Source organism: Barbatula barbatula, assembly GCF_947034865.1.
Source record: "Barbatula barbatula genome assembly, chromosome: 22".
Classification (NCBI taxonomy): domain Eukaryota; kingdom Metazoa; phylum Chordata; class Actinopteri; order Cypriniformes; family Nemacheilidae; genus Barbatula; species Barbatula barbatula.
This window is the reverse complement of record NC_136785.1, coordinates 19,073,843-19,096,398: the sequence shown is the minus strand read 5'-3', so window position 1 is coordinate 19,096,398 and position 22,556 is coordinate 19,073,843. Positions and strand designations below refer to the sequence as shown.

Genomic DNA, 22,556 nt, shown 5'->3' with positions numbered 1-22,556 from the left:
GCCTAGGCCATCTCCTATATTGTATCTTCACATTGCCCTCTACAAGGTGACATATTTTTTTTGCCTGATACATGGTACATAGGCATTGATAAGGTATGCACTTCATTCAGCATCATTCAATTTGGCAGATAACTCACGTGAGTATGCTCCTAACTTGTGCTTGTTAGGACATATAGTAAGGTAGACCCTTGTGACAGGGCTAGATGCTCTGTACGTTGTGGATTCCCCCTCTGGTAATCCTTTACAATATATTTCCACTTTTCAGGTTTCCCTGTTTGCAAACCTTGTGTCTTGGCCTTGGTATGTATTCCCTGCCTCTACCACCATGATAGATATCCTCTCTGGGATAGGGATGTTTGTAGTGCAATCCACATGTGTAGCTACCTACTGGTAGGCTGTATGTTGTTTTACCACAGGACGCCTTCCTTTGGCAAGCTGTGGCTCCATACTGCCATGCACTAAGTCAGAGCACTTCCCAGCTCTTAGTCAAAGGAAACTGGAAAAGTTTTTTAATTTTTATTTTGCTAGTTCTTGCATTTATGGGCTCCTTACGGTTGAACCAGAGGGTTGCATTGCTTGCCCATCCCTGCTCTGACGTGCGTTGTGACTTCGTTCAGCCCATGACGAGTAGGACAGGGACCCCTAATGTCGTCATTCAAGATAACATCAAGTGACTGACAGAAATAGAAAGTCTCGGTTACGTATGAAACCTCCATTCCCTGATGGAGGGATCGAGACGTTATGTCCCCTTGCCAAAGAACTGAACTGTCGAGACGATTTTCAGCTCCTCAGCACAAATCTGAATGAATGAAACATACTGGCGTACTTTTATACTAGAAAGTCCAGGGCGGAGCCAGGTATGCGCAATTTTATGTGTATGGTTTTACAAAAGCTCATTGATTGTTGTGTGAAGGCTTTCCATATCACCCATCACTGTAAATACAGGAGTCGTTTAGACTGATGCTAAGCTAAATGTAAAGCTATTGGCTTTTAAAACGAGTGATTTCTTTGACAATTTCTCAAAAACTCCTGTTACAAACTTCATGTTATTATGTGAAACGTTTAAACTTAACAAAGTTTTTTTTAGATGTACATAAGTTTAAAACAACAGAGACATGTACATAAATAAGCGATTGCTTTTTTATTACTGATTACAATTTTTTGAATAATAAGTTGTTTTGGAGTACCCCATTGGCCACTTTTGAAAATACCATGATTGAAAAAAACTTATAGGAGACTTTGTTCATCCTGAAAAAAGACTAATTGGCAAAAATTACATATTGTGCATCAGTAATCTCTGACAAGCCATGCAAAACCTTGCAGATCAGTGGCTGAGGCCTGACACGTATTATCAGGGCCGCTGCTAGCCATTTTGGTGCCCTAAGCATAATTCCTTTATGACGCCCCCCCCCCCCATTAAAGGTGCAAACTTTTCTTCAGTAAACAGAATAGCAAAACAAAAAACTATCAATGTTTAACAGTAAAATCTCAATTCAGATTGCAAGCTGCACCGAAATTAAAGTTACTCGACCCACTCTGCACGGGCTTTGAACCGACGTCGGTCCGAATGGGAGACTCCGAATGGCACTCTAACGAGGAGTACAATCAGTAGCAGCACATCATGCACATTTCCCGAATTTACTTTGATTAAACATGGACTTACCTGCAAGTGATGCACGGGCATCATCTCGCAGTTTCTTCTTTCTTTTCTCTGATCCTGACTCCTGCTGTCTTTTCGGGGCCATTTCCAAATAAGTTGCCTAGGCTACCATCTGTCAAACTGCGTCAGGCGCACGCGCGATCAACCGGCACTGCCGCGCGGACCGTACATGGTCGGGTGGTGGTGTGGATGGGGTGATATGGGATTGTTCGGCCGTTTTTTTTTTTTACATATACATGGCTGAAATGTGCCTGCCTAATAATTTTTCTATAGCCTAATGAAATAATATTAGATTAAAAAATCTAATAGCGCGTGATTAGTTATTATAGGCTCCACAGAAGAGAGCACCAAATTAGTAAGAATAGGACATAAAATCAAAGCAAAAAATACATTTAGGTACATATTAAATTTTTAAAGTTTCTAAATCTTTTGCAATACATGAAATGTATTTTCATGTGTTGTCAATAGGTCAGTATTGTGTTTTGATGCTGTAAATATGTCATTCATATTAAAGGTGTCAAGGTGTTACCTTGTGTCAAAGTGTTACCTAGAACAGTACTCTACTCTCAGCCAGTCTTGTCTCATTGTTCCAAGGTTACTAGAGTGGGCAGGATGCAGTCCAAGGTTACCGGAGCGAGCAGGGCGCAATCCATACCCAGACCTGACAAATGCTGTGATGATAAAGCTGGACGAAGGACGTGGCGACTCTACAAAACTTCATCCGCTATTAGATTATTAATGATAATTTTAAATCTAACTTTTTTTTTTATTTTGCCTTGTTGTGCAAGCACTGTCGAGCTTGTGCAGAAGCTGCATTTTTTGCAAGAGGGGAACTGGAATCCCCTGGTTAGGCCTGTTTTTTTTCTCCTCCAATGGAGTTTTGGGTTCCTCGCAACTGTTTGCATACTGTTTTGCATTGTTTGCCTGGCCGGGGGGGCTGCTAGAATTTGATAGTCTTATTTAATTAACTCTGCATATAGGAATTTATTGTGCGTCTGATATTTGACCTGTGTTTTGACTTCCATAACCTTTAATGTTTTACTTATTGTCAATGTTTTCTTGTACAGCTGCTTTGTAACAATGACAATTGTAAAAAGAGCTATATAAATAAAGCTGACTTGACTTGACTTGACGTACCTATTTACATCAGGATCATGCATTACAATTGTTTAAACAAAGAACCAATAAACATTTTGCTTATGCTGAAAGGACATTTTTGTCAGTGTGGAGACAAAGTTTGGATATTCACCTTCCAGCAAGGTGGTAACTATAGACATGCTAGAGTCAATTGTACAAGAACACGTTAAAATGATTTAGATTTTAAAAATGCTAATGAATATTATATCAGCGGGATCCAATATCAGCAAAATTCCTTAAAATTATTATTATTACTAATTAACATTAAAAAATGTTTCTGCTTCTCAGTAAGGAAACAAGAAATCATCAAAGTAACGGAGCAACTTATTGAAGCCATCAGCAATGGAGATTTCGAGATTTACACGTGAGTTCCGAGGCAAATTGTTTATCTTCATATAAATACAATGTTGTATGCATTATTTCAATGTATTATGTGCAACATCATCCCATTATTCCCTTTAACAGCTAGAGAAAGTATAACTAAATATCTGTTTTTAACTAACAGATAAAAAGGTTTTTGACTAAGTTATACTGTTCTTAAAATGAAAAACAACTGTTTAGTCAGTTCAGCCTTAAATGTGTTGTTCATCTATTTTTATGTTTCATTCATCTATAAAAAGGCAAAGCCATTTTTGTGTGCAGGAAGATGTGTGATCCCAGTGTAACAGCGTTTGAACCTGAGGCCCTGGGGAATCTGGTGGAGGGGTTGGATTTCCATCGCTTCTACTTTGAAAACTGTAAGAAACATTTGCTTGAACAAAACTAGACAAATGCAATAAAATAGGAGACATTTAAAAAGAGATATTATGTACTGTATTCATTAATTTCAGGAAGAGGAAGAAATAAATAGGAATGTTTCTGAATGCTTTTCATTGTAATTCAAATGTATTTATATTTTATTTCAGTTCGGTTAATCTTTATTAATTTCCCAAGGGAAATTGTAAACATAAAGATTTAAACATACAACAATCCCATACAAAACAATACAAACACATTAAACGAGTTTACAACTGGGGGAATAAATAATTGTAGACCAATTTGTTTTACTAACAGACGTTCTAAAACAAGTACCAATAGGGAGGTGAAATTCATAGTAGATGGGATGAGATACATTTGACAGTATACTCCCAACACCTGTCTTTTCTATATGTGGGCCATACTGCTTCTTCCCAATTATTTTACTTTTCTCAGTTAAAATTCTCTCAAGAGAGTTCTTATTTTCACATTTATGTAATTGAACCAGCACAACAATTACAAAGATAAAAGTGACCTAATAAAGGTAGTTGTACCTTGCAAAAAGGCTCCCAACTGTACCAGATTTCGACACCAGGGTAAATACGCAAAGTAAAACTTGCTAGAAGATTCTGTTCAAATACAAATAACTCAATATTATTCTTTCTATAAACTACAGGTGGATAGTGTTTGTACATCTGTCTATACAATCATTCATCCAGTCATCCCTCATCTAACCATTCATCTATTATACATCAATACATATGGATAGGTTTATGAGAAAATGCGATAAGGCAAAAATCCTAATTGTCAATTACTCTCGATGACATTTTTCATTTCAGTTATGATTTCTAGTAATTCAATTTACATTGTTTAACCAAGGTTACCCAGCGTCCCAATCTTTACCTGTCCGAACACAGTATGAGCTCAGTAACGATTTTAACATGTGATGAAATCTTTCCAGTGCTCCCTGACTTTGGGAATAATAATCACTGGAAATATAATGTTGAATATGAAGCTGTTTAATAACATGACCAGACAGATTGAAAGTAAAATCACTCCCCTCAGGCTTAATAATATAATAGTATCCAGCTGCAGAACGCAGCTCCTCCAGCAGTTTCTGAACAGCAGCCATAGATTGAAGGGGCGGAGTTTATATTCTTAAATGATGGTGCGCCCCAAAGGTTTTTTTGCCTCTGGTTTAAGTATTTTGTATGCGCCACATTACATAAAAAGCCAGCCGTTTTTTTCAAAATGAGCTACCAAGGATGATCAAAAGTGATGCCCATCACATAAACATGTTTTTTTTTCTCTTCTCACAGAAATTCAAATATTAAAATAGCATAAAACGCATAAAAATTTGAAAAAGAAAGCTAGATTAGCTGGTTACATAAAAAATCCATAGAAATTGCTGATAGTTAATATTGATGTTAACCCTTTTTCAACAAGCGGATGATAGCTGTTTAACAGTTTAGACACGTGACATTCGCTACATACCCTATATTTTTGTATAGGCCTAATGTTATGTTTTATTGTATTAGCCTATGTGTTCTTTTGCATGATGTTAGACATAATGTTTTAGACTTGTGTGCATTTTGGATTTTTTGGATTTTGGATCTGTAATCTAGCTTTCCTGTAGCTCAGTGGTAAAAGCATTGTGTTAACAATGCTAGGTTGTGGGTTCGACCCCAGGGTATTGCAGATACCTATGTATAGGATAATGCAATGTCAAGTCAAGTCAGCTTTATTTATATAGCGCTTTTTACAATTTTCATTGTTACAAAGCAGCTGTACAAGAAAAAATGACTAAGTAAAACATCAAAGGTTATGGAATTCAAAACACAGGTCAAATATCAGACACACAATAAATTCCTATATGCAGTGTTAATTAAATAAGACTACCAAATTCTAGCAGCCCCCCCGTCCAGGCAAACAGTGCAAAACAGTATGCAAACGGTGGCGAGGAACCCAAAACTCCATTGGAGGAGAAAAAAAACCTCGGAGGGAAACCAGGCCTAACCAGGGGATTCCAGTTCCCCTCTGGCAAAGTAAGTCGTTTTGGTTAAAAGCGTCTGCCAAATTCCTTAAACACTTTATTTTACGGTGCCCTTCTTACACATGTTACATGTATTTACTATAGTATTTCCTATAAATTATGCATAATTACATATTACTAACATCAAACCCTACAGTAAGTACATGTAGTAAATTTTTATTACTCAGTATTACTCAAATCAAATGCGACTTGCAGCATACACATGAAGATGGAGAACAGTCTGCTGCAAATTCTGGACAATAACATAAATATTTTACATAATTATATCGTTACTGACTGTGAGAGACATTTTTCTGTCTGTTATGAGTATTCTCTTTCAGATCAATTAAGTAATCTGTTGTCTGATTCGACCATATTGTCCATTATGTACATTTACATTTAGTCATTTAGCGGACGCTTTTATCCAAAGCGACTTACAGATGAGGAAACATTGGAAGCAATTATAACAACATAGGCAACAAAATACATAAGTTCATCAAACTAGTCCATTAAAGCCTAGCAACGTATACAATTGTTTTTAAAGAAGGAAAGGGAAGAGAATTAGGAAAACTCAATCAGCTTTCAGTTGACGGATCAGTTGACGGAAGAGATGCGTTTTTAGGCGTTTTTTAAAGATGGCAACCGAGTCTGCTGATCTTGTAGCAGCTGGTAGATCATTCCACCAATGTGGAACAGTTCCAGAGAAGGTACGGGAGAGTGACTTTTTTCCTTTTTGGGATGGTACCACTAGTCGTTGTTCCTTAGCAGACCGCAGTGATCTGGCAGGAACATAGATCTGCATTAGCGAGTGGAGATACGATGGTGCAGACCCGGTGTTGGTCTTTTAGGCCAGGAGCATAGTTTTGAACTTTATGCCGGCGGCAACAGGGAGCCAGTGTAACCTGATGAAGAGCGGAGTTACATCCGCTCTCTTTGGTTCATTGAAGACCACTCTTGCCGCCGCATTCTGGATCATTTGGAGAGGTTTGATTGTGTAAGCAGGAAGTCCACCCAGAAGCGCATTGCAATAATCCAGTTTAGACAGGACTAGAGCCTGGACTAGGACTTGCGTAGAGTGCTCCGATAGGAAAGGTCTAATTTTCCTTATGTTGTAGAGGATGAATCTACAGGACCGGGTGGTGCTGGCAACATGACTTGTGAGGTTAAGCCGATCATCGATTACCACTCCCAGATTTCTGGCTGTGCTGGACGGTGTAATCGTTGATGAGCCTAGTTGAATGGCAAGGTTGTGGTGAATCTTTGGGTTAGCTGGGATCACAAGCAGTTCCGTTTTTCCAAGGTTTAGCTGCAGGTGATGATCCTTCATCCAAAGCAAGATTTCACTCAGGCATGCAGCGATTGCGAGCAGCGACCGTCGGATCGTCCAGTGGAAATGACAAGTAGAGTTGTGTGTCGTCGGCATAGCAGTGATAGCAGAAGCCATGCTTCTGAATGACCAAGCCGAGGGATGTCATGTAAATGGAGAAGAGTAGCGGTCCAAGCACTGAGCCCTGTGGCACCCCCGTGTTGAGCTGTTGGGACGCGGAGACCTCATCTCTCCATGATACTCTGAATGACCTACCCGAGAGGTAGGACTCAAACCATTGCAACGCCATTCCAGAGACACCCATAGCACTGAGAGAAGCCAGGAGGATGTGATGATTGACAGTGTCAAAGGCAGCAGACAGATCCAGTAGGATGAGCACAGATGACATGGATGATGCTTTTGCCAGTCTCAGGGCTTCGATGACTGAGAGCAGTGAACGAAAAGTTGATGATGTGGGTCAGAGCAGGCACAACCGTTGGAGAGATTGGGTGGGGATGGGATCCAGTGGGCAGGTGGTAGGGTGGTTGGAACCAATGACCTTGGAGACATCAGCTTCAGACAGAGGGGAAAAGGTGGGGAGCACACACGTGTCAGGGATGTGGGCGGGTTCGACAGGTGGTGGCGTAGAGAACTGGCTGCTGATGGCAGTAGTTTTCTTTACAAAGAACGATGCAAAATCAGCAGCTGTTAACTCCAATGAAGGTGCGGGAGCAGGCGGACAGAGGAGATCAGAGAAGGTTTTGAAGAACGTACGAGAGTCCGGAGAGTTGCAGATCCTCGAGTGGTAGTAATTGTTTTTGCAGAGGTGACATCTACAGAGAAAGAAGAAAGAAGAGATTGGTAGAGAGAGAGGTCTGAAGGGTCTTTTGACTTTTGCCATTTTCTCTCAGCTGACCGGAGGCTGGCGCGATGTTCACGCAGGACATCCGATAACCAAGGAGCCGACGGGGATGCACGGGCTGGTCCAGATGCAAGAGGGCATATGTTGTCCAAGCAGGATGAAAGCGTGGAACACAGAGTGTCTGTGGCATTGTCTGTATTCAAAAGAGATAGCTCATCAGAGAGGGGGGGGAGTGCAGAGAAGACAGCAGAGGAAAAAAAGGAGGGAGGGAGAGACCGCAGGTTGCGCCGGAAGGTGACCATCGGTAAGACATCTGCGATATCCGCAGCAGTGAGGTCGAGGGTGACGAAGAAGTGATCAGACGTGTGCAGCGGGGTGACCTGAGAGTGATGAGTGGAGCAGTACCTATGTGAAGAAACATGTGTCCTGTTAACTGGGTTAAGTCAGCGGTGCCATAGCTACTATATTAAGTTATTTAACATTAGTTGCTGTGTATTAAAAAAATACTGAATTGGTGTGAATGCGTGATGCATGATTTTGCTAGCTCATGAGAATGATTAAGCCATGCTCTCTCTCTCTCTCTCTCTCTCTCTCTCTCTCTCTCTCTGTCTCTGTCTCTCTCTGTCTCTGTCTCTCTCTGTCTCTCTCTGTCTCTCTCTGTCTCTCTCTGTCTCTCTCTGTCTCTCTCTGTCTCTCTCTGTCTCTCTCTGTCTGTCTCTCTCTCTCTCTCTCTCTCTCTCTCTCTCTCTCTCTCTCTCTCTCTCTCTCTCTCTCTCTCTCTCTCTCTCTCTCTCTCTCTCTCTCTCTCTCTCTCTCTCTCTCTCTCTCTCAAAAATAAATTGAAAACCAGGGATCTCTGGGAATGACAGGCAAGATACTGACATATGTATCAATAATTATGTCACCATAGAGTAATTTTAATTAACAACCATATATTAACTTATGATGGTTTCTATACTCACTGCCCACAAAACTGAGATCCATTAAAATGTGTTTCGATCAAGTCCTATATAATCAAGATCAAGTCCTATATTCGATCAAGTCCTTTACTTAATTTCTGTTAAGTAAAGATGCTTTGCATATGGCCATGAGGATATAATATCACTTATGCATTTGCTGGACGAATACACACAATTCGATAAGATCGTCACAACTGCTAATCAGAGGCCTGTAGAATACGTCTTGGTTACGTCTGTAACCTCCGTTCCCTGATGGAGGGATAGAGACGTTGTGAGAGACTGACTGGGGTTTGATCTTGAGAACCTACCTTCTCCGAGATAACTAATTATAAAACGCCAATGGGCTTGGCGAATGAAACGCGCACGCCAGTCTCCGCCCCGTACATACGGGTATAAAGGTAGTTGGCGGCTGTCGTTCACTCACCCTTTGTACTGAGGAACCTGAGAGGGCACTCCCGGTCACTGCAGTGGTTCGGGGCAGCGTTGTGGCATGAAGACACAATGTCTTGTTCCCTCCATCAAGGAACGGAGATTAAAGACGTAACCGAGACGTTCCCCTTCAGTCGGTCTCTCGACGTTGTGAGAGACTGACTGGGGATCTATCTAAACGCCACAGCGCTTGCACCGATATCACGACCTCCAGCGGAGTGACCCTGACTAGGCTAGCGAGTCACAAGAGTGTGACTGGAAGATTACATCTTGTGGTAGCAAAGTATTGGTCATACTGAGAAGCCTGTACTGACGTACGCCTCTAGTAGCGAGGAGCTGTCCGGAGCCGAATACTGGGGAAACACTGCTCTCTTCTTTGAAGAGTGTGTTACGGAGGCCACATCCTACCCGGAGGGGAGGTACATGTGGAGACACTGACATGGTATCACCGGTGGGGAGAACAACATGCGAAAAAGGTGTCAGCCCGAGTAAGGGGACAAATCCAGGTCACAGATTCACTAATCGGGAAATCATGAGTGAGGAATTCAACACACGGGATGACCCAGAGGGGAGTCACTACATATGGGGCACTAGCCTAGTACAGGGGTCTACCTGAGTAGGGATGACTCTACCTTTACTGCACCTGGTTTCAACAGTCGGCTCCGCTCAGTCTGTTACCAAGTGCCAATGCTTAGTGATGGATGGAATGCCTATACTTCGCCGCGAGAGGGGAAAGTAGGGAGGCTAAAAATAGCGCACTAGTCTCACCTGAGGAGGGGAGAAGGCGCTTTCGCAGGCGTACGCCCAAAACAGGAGCCCAACCTAAACGTTGGCGGCGTTAAGGACAATGTGCTGCAACTGGTTCCACGTGGAGATTGTAAAACCTCGGAAAGGTACTGGGCGTAGCCCAACCCGCAGTTCTACAAATGTCTGCCAGAGAGGCGCCCTGTGCCAGTGCCCACGAGTGGAGTGGGCTCTCACTGCGAGCGGGCACGGCGCTCCTGGGATTGGTACCCAGTGTGCCACCTCTGTTTGGAGACAGCCCCCCCCAGGTGCTGTCTCCCAGAACAGACAAAGAGCTGCTCAGAGCTTCTTAGGCTCCGTGTAGGGTCCAGATAGAGACCCAGAGCGCGTACTGGACACAACACATTAGAGGTTGGGTCTTCCTCCGCTGAGGGGAGCGCCTGCAAGTTCACCACCTGGTCCCGGAAGGGAGTGGTGGGAACCTTGGGCACGTAACCGGGACGGGGTCTCAAGACAACGTAAGAATCGCCGGGCCCGAACTCTAGGCACCCATGGGACACGGAGAATGCCTGTAGGTCCCCCCCCTCTTGATGGAGGCGAGCGCCGTCAGGAGTGCAGCTTTCATCGACAGATGAGGAAGACTAGCAACTCCGAGGGCCTCAAACGGGGCCGTACCAAGGCCCTGCAGGACCACGTTAAGGTCCCAAGAGGGTACGCAGCACGGTCAAGATGGATACACCCTTCTCGCTCTCCTGAAGCGCCCAGGGGAAGTCCACCGAAAGGAGAAGTCCGCTGCTCCGCGTCGTAAATCCAGCAGGTTAAAAGTTTTCTCGAAGTCGAGTATCGCGTGTAGCATCAGCAAACACACAGGTTCCGAAGAAAAAGGGATGAGTGAATGACCGCCGCCATCTTCCTTTATACCCGTATGTACGGGGCGGAGACTGGCGTGCGCGTGCCATTAGCCAAGCCCATTGGAGTTTTATAATTAGTTATCTCGGACAAGGTAGGTTCCCAAGATCAAACCCCAGTCAGTCTCTCACAACGTCGAGAGACCGACTGAAGGGGAACATATATTTAATGACGATTATTATACATATTTTCCTTTGAGCTAAACTAATTTCCTCGTTTAAACTCTGGTTTACCTAAACTCGTTTAATGGATGTGATCTTGATCGATCTGGTGAGCTAAGTTCACCATTATTTTAACTGCATCTTAAACCGCTACATAATGCAGATATAAAAGTCCTTAATAGAGTGAGGTGAGACAGATCAGTTTCTACTTCTGCTGGATTGACAGGACAAGTCAAGTCAGCTTTATTTATTATTTTTATAGCACTTTTGACAATTTTCGTTGTAACAAAGCAGCTGTACAAGAAAACGTTGACTTTACTTAAAACATATAAGGTTATGCAAGTCAAAACACAGTGTCAAATATCAGACAGACTATAAATTCCTATAAGCAGTGTTAATTAAATAAAACTATAAAAGCAAAGGCATTGTCTACCTTTGCTTCAAAATACTTAAAAAGAGAAAGTATTACATCTGCAAAAGAATAGTTATCTTTTTACGTAGTTCAAAACCGTTAAAGTTTTCCGCACAAGTCTGGTCAATCAATGTTTGAAATTTTTTTTTTGAAAAAAAGATTAGTTAATGCAGTTATTGAGGATACAGTGCAATAGATGAGTAGATGCAGTTAATAGAGTTACAGTGCAGTAGATAAGTTAGTGCAGTTATGAAAGTGGTCCATAAGTGCAAATGAGCATATTTCAGATGTGCAAGTGAGCAGTATAGAGTGCAAATGATGCTCTGCATGTGTGTAAACAGTCCAGTAGAGCAGATAACATGAAGTACTGGTGTGTACAGTTCAGTCATGCATGCAGCCCTGTAGTGCAGTGTAAACAATGTTATAGCAGCTTGGAGTTCAAGGTAAGAGAGGTAGTGGAATCAGTGGGGGACAGAGTTCAATAATGAAACAGCTCTGGGGAAAAAGCTGTTTCTTAGTCTGCTGGTTCTTGTCTGGAGGCACCGGAAACGCCTACCGGAAGGTAAACAGTCTATGAGCGTGGGGTGAGAGGAGTCCTTGAGAATGCTGCGAGCTCGACGCAGACAGCGTTTCTTCTGGATGTCCTCAATGGGAGAAAGTGTAGTCCCTGTGATGCGCTGGGCTGTTTTCACCACCCGCTGCAGTGCCTTGCGCTCAGCAACAGAACAGATCCCGTACCAGACTGTGACACAGTTGGTCAGGATGCTCTCTATCGTGCAGTGATAGAAGTTCACCAGGATAGTTGAAGACAGTTGGTTCTTCTTCAGTGTCCTCAGAAAGAAGAGATGCTGGTGAGCCTTCTTAATGAAGGTGTTGAGGTCCAGGACAGGTCCTCCAAAATATGAGTCCCCAGGAACTTAAAACCGGAAACACGTTCAACAGCCATCCCATTAATGTGGTCGTCTGTGCCTCCTTTCGCCTTCCTGAAGTCCACGATGATCTTTGTCTTGGAGGTGTTAAGGAGCAGGTTGTTGTCTGAGCACCACGTGGCCAGGTGCCGGACCTCCTCCCTGTATGCAGTCTCATCGTTGTTGCTGATGAGACCAATCACCGTCTGCAAACTTGAGGAAGGAGTTAGATCCGTTCACAGGCCTGCAGTCGAGTGTGAAAAGGGAGTAGAGAAAGGGGCTCAGTACGCAGCCCTGTGGTACACCAGTGTTGAGGGTGGTGGTGGAGCAGATGTGGCCTAACCTAACAAGCTGAGGCCTGTTCGTCAGGAAGTCCATAATCCAATTGCAGGTAGAGTTGTTAATGCCTAGGTTTCCAAGATTAACGATTAGCTTGGAAGGGATGACGGTATTGAAAGCAGTGCTGAAGTCTACAAACAACATGCGTGCGTAAGTGTCCTTATTGTCCAGATGTGTGAACTCAGAATGCAGCGCCATGGACACTGCATCATCCGTGCTCCTATTGTTGCGATAGGCAAATTGGTATGGGTCCAGTGTGGCAGTGTTGCATGCATTCAACAGGAGGCGCACTTCCTTGTTCATCCATGGCTTCGGATTAGGGTACGTGGTGATCTGCTTCTGGGTTGTGACACTATCAATGGTGGAATTTATGTAGTCCAATACAGAGGAGGTGTAACTGTCGATGTCCGTGTGAGAGCCACTGGTGGCCTGAGAAGCAAACATACTCCAGTTTGTGTGTAGAAACCTTTCCTGGCGTGAAAAGTCTGCCCCCGCAGGCCACACCTTGATGGTCTTCACTGATGGCTTCACACGATTAATGAGAATAATGTACTTGGGGCGAGGAACAAAGAAAGGTGATCAGATTGACCCAGGTGGGGGAGGGGTGTCGCGGCGTAGGCTTCAGCCATGTTTGTGTAGACATGATCCAAAGTTTTGTTTCCTCTTGTGTGGCAGGAAACATGCCGATGAAATTTAGGGAGCACTGTCTTTAAGTTTGAGTGATTAAAATCTCCCGCAACAATAAATGCAGCCTCCGGGTGAGCAGTCTGTTGTTTACTGATGGCTGCATGAAGTTCTTTCATAGCAAGCTTGGCATCAGCATCCGGTGGAATATAAGCTGCCGTTATAATGGTGGAAGTGAATTCCCGTGGCAGATAAAACGGTCTACATTTAACCATGAGAAACTCAAGGTTAGCCGAGCAGTGTCTCCCGACAATATCAGAGTTCGTGCACCAAGCTTTGTTGATGTAAATGCACAATCCACCTCCTCTTGTCTTACAGAGGGTGTCTGCCTCCCGGACAGTGCAGGGAAGACTGTTACAAAGAGTAGGGGCTAGATAGGAAAAGGATCTGCCGGCTGCACTTGATTTTGAAATTCTTTGTATTACCAACTGACCGGACGCCTGAGAGCATAGTGCACATGAAGGACTGTAATAGAAGAGAAGTTCAGGGAGTTGTGAGGTGCTAAACCATGTAGGGCTTTATAGACAATAAGCAAGATTTCAAAGTTAATGCGATGCTTTATGGGTTACCAGTGCAAGGTTGACAGAACCAGTCTAATATGCTCATACTTTTTTGTAAGTGTGTAAGAACCTGAGCTGCCGCATTTTGGACCAGTTGGAGTTTTTGTAATAAGCCTGCAGGGCAATCACCTAATAATGCATTGCAGTAATCTAGTCTTGATGTCATAAATGCATCAATGAACTTCTCTGGATCTGATGGTGACGGCATATGACGTAGTTTAGATATATTTTTAAGATGGAAAAACGCAAATTTACAGGTGTTGGCGACATGGTTCTCAGTACTTTTCAATAAAACGCTGAAGACGAGGGTTTTATGGCACATCCATCAATATTTAAGTAGTATTCTTGGTTGTTATGTATGGCGGATTTCGGTCCAATAAGTAACACTTCTGTTTCGTTCATGTTCAGTAATAAAAGATTGTTACTCATCCACTTTTTTATATAGACTATGCATTCCACTATTCGATGGAATGGCTGTGTTTCATGAGGCTTCAATTAAATATAAAGTTGAATATCATCAGCATAACAGTGAACACTAACTCTGTGTCGCTTTATTATATCTCCTAGAGGTAGCATGTATAATGCAAAGAGCATAGGCCCTAAGATCGAGCCCTGTGGTATACCGTACTGGTATACCGATTTGCGTGACACTTCATTGTTTATTGCTACATATTGAAAATGGACTGATAAATAAGATCTAAGCCATTTCAAAGCTATTCACTTAATGCTGACATAATTTTAGAGTCTATGTAGGAGCGTGCTGTGGTCAATGGTGTCAAATGCAGCACTAAGATCTAGCAGCACCATTAAGATGATTCACCCTCGGTCAGACGCCAAAAGCAGATAATTTGTAACTCTGATCAAAGCAGTCTCTGAAATGTGATGTGTTCTAAATCCAGACTGGAAATCTTCATTGATGTCATTCCTTTGGAGGAAGGAACATAATTGAGTTGAGACTACTGTAAGATCTAGCAGCACCAATCAGATGATTCATCCTCGCTCAGATGCCAAAAGCAGATCATTTGTAACTCTGATCAAAGCAGTCTCTGAAATGTGATATGTTCTAAATCCAGACTGGAAATCTTCATTGATGTCATTCCTTTGGAGGAAGGAACATAATTGAGTTGAGACTACTGTAACAAAGATCCATAAAAGCGAAGGAAGGAGGTGGGAACCAGCGAACTTAAAATTCTATTAAATAAACAAACAATAAAACACAACATAAAGTCCAGGCCTGGCCCTCTCTCACTGTCAATCCGGTCGCTCGTCCACTTATGCTCCCAATCTCCTCTGTGATGCGAGACCGGTGTGTGTACAGCTGACGCCTCAAATCCCGGCTCTCTACTTTTTCCAGAACTTTAGACATGAAAGGTAGATACGATATAGGTCTTTAGTTAACTAGTTCTCCGGGGTCGAGATGTTTTTTTTGACAAGGGCCTTATAAAGGCCACCTTATATGCTTTAGGCACATGTCCTAGTATCAGAGATGAGTTAATAATGCTAAGAAGAGAATCTATAATTTCTGGAGCATCTCTGTCAGTAGATTTGTAGGTATAGGGTCTAGCATGCATGTAGTTGATTTAGATGATTTAATGATTTTAGATAATTCATCCTGATCTATGGTAGAAAAGAATAGCAATTTCTCCTTAGGGGCGCTGTAGTTAGTTGTTTGTTCCGCGGGTTTCATTTCTGGTTGCATAGTTATAATTTTTTTCTCTAATATCTTGGATTGTAAATGTGAAGTAGTTCATAAATGAATCACTGCTATGCTGGTATAAAGAATCAGAATACATTTTTGGTTAATTTAGCCACTGTTTTAAATAAAAACCTAGGGTTGTGCTGGTCTATTAGTGATGGAAGTTAGATGGATCTAGACGTTTTTAGGGCTTTTCCTGTATTTTCAAATACTCTACTTCTATGCTGTACAAAATACCTCTAATTTAGTTAAAGTTGCGCTCCATTTTTTGTGCCGTTTTCTTTAGAGTGTGTTCATTATACTATGGTGTCGGGGGAAGTCCTGTCTCCAAACAGAGATTGACTTCACAGTCCGTACATTTCTCCTCTACTCGCGAGACCATGTGTGTCTTTAGTGGGTGTCTCAACTAAAACTCCTCCCTGTGGTAGGAAGTGGTCTCCGTTGCGCGTTTTCTCTTGAGACGTGGCACAGCGTCATTGAGTTTCCGTAGGAACCCCATTCTGTCAACACAACGTTGAGAGACCGATAGAAAGGGAATGTCACGGTTATGTATGTAACCTCCCGTCCCTGATGGAACGTACAAGTCATTGTGTCCTTCATGCCACAATGCTAGCAGCCCGCTGCAGCAGTCGAGAGACGATTATCTGGCTCCTCAGCACAAAAGGTGAATGAATGCAGCAAGCTGTCTTCCTCTTATACCTGGATATCCGGGTTGGAGACCGGCATGCAAATCTAATTCGCCAATTTCATTGGCCTTTTCAAGTCAGTCAGAGATGATAGGTTCTCAAGTCAAACCCCATTCTGTCAACACAACGTTTCAAAACCCAAATTATCATGTTGCCTGATCCACAAATTCACATCTTGTGCTTGATATGTGCAAAATTATTATATTAACACAAAATCAGTTAATCATTTCATGAGAATTTATGATTTCACAGATTCGTTTGTGAGTTTGTAAAATACACATGTACAAATATGGTCTACACAGATGACTCTGTATGCATTTGTTGATTATTATGAAATCAATATCATCCCATATGCTCGATATAATATACTTTTTCCTTACATGAAATATACATGATCAAAAAACACCTTGTTCACCTTAAAACAAATTAAAACAATGAAAATAGGGCGTTTTTAAGCTATAAACATCTATATTTCATACTGTCATTTACTTTGTGCCATATATTATACTGTATGTGCCGGCTCCATTAAGTATTATCTTTTTTCTTTGCATTTATTGTGTTTTTAAGTATATTTGTATGCTTATTACTATAAAGTATAATACAGATCAAGTTCCAGTGTCTCACAGTTTGATTTGTGTGAAGAAGCTAAAGCAAAAACATTATGACTTTAGTTACTCAAACTTTAAAATATCCCTTAATTGTGCCTTGTATAGGACTACATGGAAAGCAAAAATAGTTGTCCATTGTTGAACGTTTTTTTTCTGTCATTGTTTTTTTGACCTTCAACACGAAAAATAATTACTTGAGAAATGTAAACATTGTTGTGCTTTTATGAAGAAAGGCAAAAGGCCTCTGTTTACCTGTATGTGTTTATAGGTCAGTTTCGGCTCTGTTGACATATGTCGGTGGGTTCCAAAGTTAAACACACATGTGCAATTGTTTCTGGTTTGCTTGAAGTAACATTTTGGATTATATACTGTAATATATTATAAATACACCATGAATATGCAGTTCTATTATCACAAAAGATTTACATCTCTTTTTCTAAAAGAGCAACATGCTACTTGCAGTCAGGTTTATGGAAACAGTGCAGTTCACTGGTCTGTATTTCTGGTAATATTGATGTCTCTAAAATTCAACATTATTCTACTTTATTGAACAGCGAAAATACAATGGAGAACTGAAAACTGAGTACAATTTGTGGTAATAAAAGGCTGAATAAGTAATGTTGAATATATTGCTAGTAATTAAATACACATTTTCATTCAAATCATTCATCATCTTTGGTTCCCTCATTGAACTCGTGTTTGAATATACAGGTGTATCTCAATTAATTAGAATATCATAAAAAGTCACTCATTTCAGAAAAGACAGTAGATCAAAGTCCTCTTTTCAGATTAAAGTAAATTTTGCATTTAATTTGGAAATCAATGTCCCAGAGTCTGGAGGAAGAGTGGAGAGGCACAGAATCCATGTTGCTTGAAGTCCAGTGTGAACTTTCCACAGTCAGTGATGATTTGGGCTGCCATGTCATCTGCTGGTGTTTGTCCACTGTGTTTTCTGAAGTCCACAGTCACTGCAGCCATCTACTAGGCAATTTTAGAGCACTTCATGGTTCCTTCTTCTAACAAGCTTTATGAAGATGCTGATTTAATTTTCCATTGGCACCTGCCCACACTGCCAAAGGTACCAAAAGCAGGTTCAATGGCCATGGTGTTACTGTGCTTAACTGGCCAGCAAACTCGCCTGACCTGAACCCCAAAGAGAATCTATAAGGTTTTTGTAAGAGGATGATGAGAGTAACCCAGACCCAACAATGCAGAGGACCCAAAGGCGGTTACAAAAGCAACCAGGGCTTCCATTACACCTGAGCAGTGCCACAGACTGATCTTATGTAATATTCTAATCTTCTGAGAGACTGCATTTTGGGTTTTCATTATCTGTAAGCCATAATCATCAAAATTTCAAGAAATAAAGGTTTGAAACATTTAACTATGTGTAATGAATCTATATAGTATATTGGTTTTACTTTCTGAAATGACAAAAAATATTGACCTTTTTCACGATATTCTAATTAATTGAGATGAGCCTGTAATTAATACATTCAATGCAATACAGTTAGTAACCTTCTCTGTCGCTCCGTCCAATCTATCTCTCTCTCTCCCATGATTCTCAATTGTGCAAAATTAAAATCTGTTTTCATAAGCATTTGACCCCATCGGTCTTCATCATGGCTGTTTTGACCATGGTTTGGAGTTATAACCTCTGCCAACGAGACGTGTTAATTGCACTTAGTGCAAATATACAGTCTGATAAGAAAATACAGTATTGCAAGCCAACATTTAATAAAAATAAATAGACAAACCAACTTAATACAACCAATTACTGTGGATTTAATTAACTTACCATGCTTTCTAAATAAATTACATTTATTCATTTAGCAGACGCTTTTATCCAAAACTGTCACGAATGTGGTAGGAGTAGAACCCAAGCGCAGGCAGACACGGGGATGAAGGGGTTAACAAAAAGTTTATTCACAATAACCACAAAACAAAAACGCACGAGGGAGTAAAACAAGACAAGATAAATAATAGTAACGATCAAGACACAGACTAACTAGGCTGGTGAAATAAACACTAAGAACAAGACTAGACAGACAGACAGACAGACAGACAGACTCACTCACTCACTCACTCACCCAACACAGGATAATAAACAAGGGGCAGGTGTAGGTAGTGAGACACGAATGGAAAGGCTAACGAGACAAAAGGGCGGGAAACACCGACGAGACACGAGAAAGCACATGACAAGTCAATATCAAAACAAAGCCATGTCTTTCTCACACAAAACCTAAGGCTATGCCATGACTCCCCTGCAAGACCAAGAATAAATATGACATGATAGCGGAATCATGACACAAAACGACTTAAAAAGAATGCAGGGAGCAATAAGCGATATGTCATAAAAGAGCAATAGAATGATAGGTGCTAATACAAAGTTACTAGTTTAAAATAAAAGCTAGACCACTACCTGTTGAGGGAAGAGAGAGGGTTAGTGTTTTTTAGTGATGGGTTTTAAGTAGTTTTTTGAAGGTTGTGAGAGATGTTGTTGACCGGACTGCGTTATGAAGAATGTTCCACCAGGAAGGAGTTGTGAAGGAGAATGAGCTGGATTTTATGCCCTTATGAGAAGGCAATACAAGGCGCCGCTCATTTGCAGAATGCAGGGTTCTTGATGGGGTGTAATAGGGTGTGAAAGTGTGCCGGTGCAGATCCAGTGATAGTTCTGTAGGCAAGCATCAGTGACTTGAATCTGATACGGGCTTCAAACGGTTGCCAGTGGAGAGAAATGAAAAGGGGTGTCACATGAGCCATTTTGGGCAGTTGAAAGATGAGGCGTGCTGCTGCGTTTTGAACCAGCTGAAGTGGTTTGATAGCCTTTGCAGGAAGACCAGTAAGGACAGCGTTGCAGTAGTCCAACCTTCTAATTTACAGGGCCTGGGCAAGGAGTTGTGACGCATGCTCCGTGAGATAGGGTCTAACCTTTCGAATGTTGAATAAGGCATATTGACATGTTCGCGTTGTCTTTCCAATGTGATCATTGAAGGACAGCTGTTCATCAAATATGACTCCGAGGTTACTGGCTGATTCGGAGGGTGTGATTGTGAAATTGGCAAGTTGGATGGTAAGATTGTGTTGCACCATGGGGTGTGCCGGAAACACAAGTAGTTCTGTTTTGGTGGCACGAGCTGGTCTGCAAGACAGAGGACAAAGATTAACTAGACAGGATATACTATACTCTGTAGAGCATAAGGTTTCGGTGGCAGTGTCAGCATCTAGAGATGCAAAGTTGGATGGAAGAGAGGATGTCACTTAAGCAGAGAGGGTGCTAGGGGAGAGAGAGCAAAGGTTCCGTCTAAATCTGGTGTTGGTGTAGGTGCAGTGCATGTAGGGAGGAGACGGGATGAGAGCCGGAAGTCGAGGCCAGCTGTATGCGCACCAGTCTTGTACCACAGAGGAGATCGGGAGCATAAGAGTACGATCGACCGTCAGTGAGAGAGGCCTGGCTTTAAGTTTTGGTTTGTATTGCCCCAGCTGTGAATTTACGTTTATATGTATTAATTAAAGATGTTTACATGTTTGCCGCTTCCCGTCTCCTTCCCTTTATTGAATCTTGTTACATGTGTTTAACTATGACAACATGTACCTATAACATTTTTGTAAAAAGGTTTTTTAATTTTCACAGTGTGGTCAAAGAACAGCAAACCAGTTCACACCACCATCCTAAATCCTCACATCCATCTGATCGGTGAAGAGGCTGCCTGCATTGCCTATATCCGCATCACACAATACCTCGACATAAATGGCATGCCACGCACCGCCCAGTCAGAGGAAACACGTATCTGGCACCGTAAAGATGGAAAGTGGCAAATGGTCCATTTCCACCGTTCAGGTTCTTCTTCTGCCATGACAAAATGAGAGAGTCAGGTAAGTTTGTAAGGTCAGTTTGTTTCAGAGAGTTTTTTTTTTTGTAAATGCAATTCAGACCACTAGCCTTTAGTTTAAGACTAGTCTTTAAATTGATTAAATTACTGAAAGTGCCTTTGCAAATGCCAAAAGATTTTACATTAAGGTGTTAAAATAATTCCATAAAACCACCATTTATGGTTCCTGAAATAACTTTTCAACAATTAATTTATATATTTTCAAGTCTTCAGACTTTTTCCACTTCAATATTTCATCTGAATTAGCCTATGCTATTTTTGATCTCATCAATACAGTTTTGAGGCTCACAGTTATCCACAGCTCTGTAGAGTTTAGCTCCATACAGCTGCTCCATGCCACTCCTGCTTAGAAGATTCTAGTAATCTTACAGACATTTGCTGCATCCCAATTCACATACTTATATTCACTTAAATGTATTTGCTTTTTTCTGTCACAGAATATACATTTTATTGCATAGCAAAACTGTATGCACACACTGGGAATTTATGCTCCTTTCACGTACACACAGAAATTAAATGATTCCCACTTCAAAAGTCTTGATTCTGAGCTGGTGGTGTTCAGGTGCTTTGTTGTTGGAAAAGAATGGGGGATGCCAGAATTAGGCTTTTTCATGTGTTTTAAGAAAATGTCTAGCCTAGCATGCTGACTATTCTGAAACATTGGTGAAATACATAATCTTTTTTTTGCTGTGTTAAGCATACAAAATGCTTTAAATGATTTTTCATGTGTGTACATATGTAGTAATTTAACAACAACACTAGGCAATGTAGCTGTAAAAATTTATATAGCAATCCAGGGAATAATCCAAAAGACTTCTTTATCATCAAACAATATAATCAAAAGCAAACAAAGAACTCCGGAACAGACAGGGTTTACATACAGAGGGTAACATAATTAGGATGAACAGAAACAGGTGTGGGATTAATTAACTAATAATGAACACAGGCAAGGACCGAAGATAATGATGACATTTTAGATGATTCCACGAGCATGTGAAGGCATTAATACTAAACGGTCATGGCCCTTAACTGTCACGAAAATCTAAATGCATCCCTCTTTGCATTTATTAATTAATTCATTCATTCCTTAATTATTTCATAATGTTTACTGTATCCTTTAGGTATATACATTTATTAATTTAGCGAAGCATCTCTTAATTGTATTAATGTAGTGGAGCATCACTAAACTCCGCACTCTTGCTGTGAGTTGTGCGTAATACCACCAGTTTAGTGTCACACTTCAATGTTTTACAAACGGTTCACCATCCGGCTACTTTGAGAATACTAGTTTTAGCATACTAATTCTAGTTTTTAATACTATTAAGGACTGATAGCATGTGAATCGGGACACAGCAAAGATTAAACTGTGACCCTACAATAATTGAGTTCTGAACCCCTGATCTCAATGATATTTGTAAATTGAATGTATAATTATAGCAGTTAATTTGGATTTTAGATAATGACGGTTAAGGCAATATGTCCCAAACTTCTTTCTCCTGGTAAAGAATCATACCACAATGGTGGGGTGGTGTTATTGTCTTCATTTGACTCGTATGATGGTGTCGTGGGTGATCTCATAATGATCTGCACAATTTACACTCAAGTATTTGCCAATTAATGGTCATTGCTCTTAAAGGGGCATCTTCCCCCATCTTCCTCTATTATTGTTCTGACTCTGTAATAAATACACTAGTTCGCACCTAATACTATCTCTGTCTTTTTCTCTCTTAGTTGAGCTACAAAGTCGTAGCACCACTTGCTTGGAGACACACAAGCCCCTGCTTCTCATGTTTTACTTGAACTTTTTTGGCCTTCTGCTGTACAATGTTGTCA

General features: G+C 41.3%; 1 protein-coding gene across 2 annotated transcripts in view; it reads left to right on the top strand.

The window, feature by feature from the left end:
• The window catches only part of camk2a (calcium/calmodulin-dependent protein kinase II alpha), a gene marked incomplete at both ends in the record, with an annotated part of 150,689 nt that extends 129,992 nt beyond the window's left edge, over nt 1-20,697 (top strand). For both annotated transcript variants that reach the window (XM_079486586.1, XM_079486585.1), the window contains 3 exons: nt 3,086-3,161; nt 3,440-3,534; nt 20,465-20,697. In XM_079486586.1, coding sequence (XP_079342712.1) covers nt 3,086-3,161; nt 3,440-3,534; nt 20,465-20,697 — 404 coding nt within the window. The remainder of the gene's footprint in view (nt 1-3,085; nt 3,162-3,439; nt 3,535-20,464) is intronic.
• Nucleotides 20,698-22,556: the final 1,859 nt, after the last annotated feature.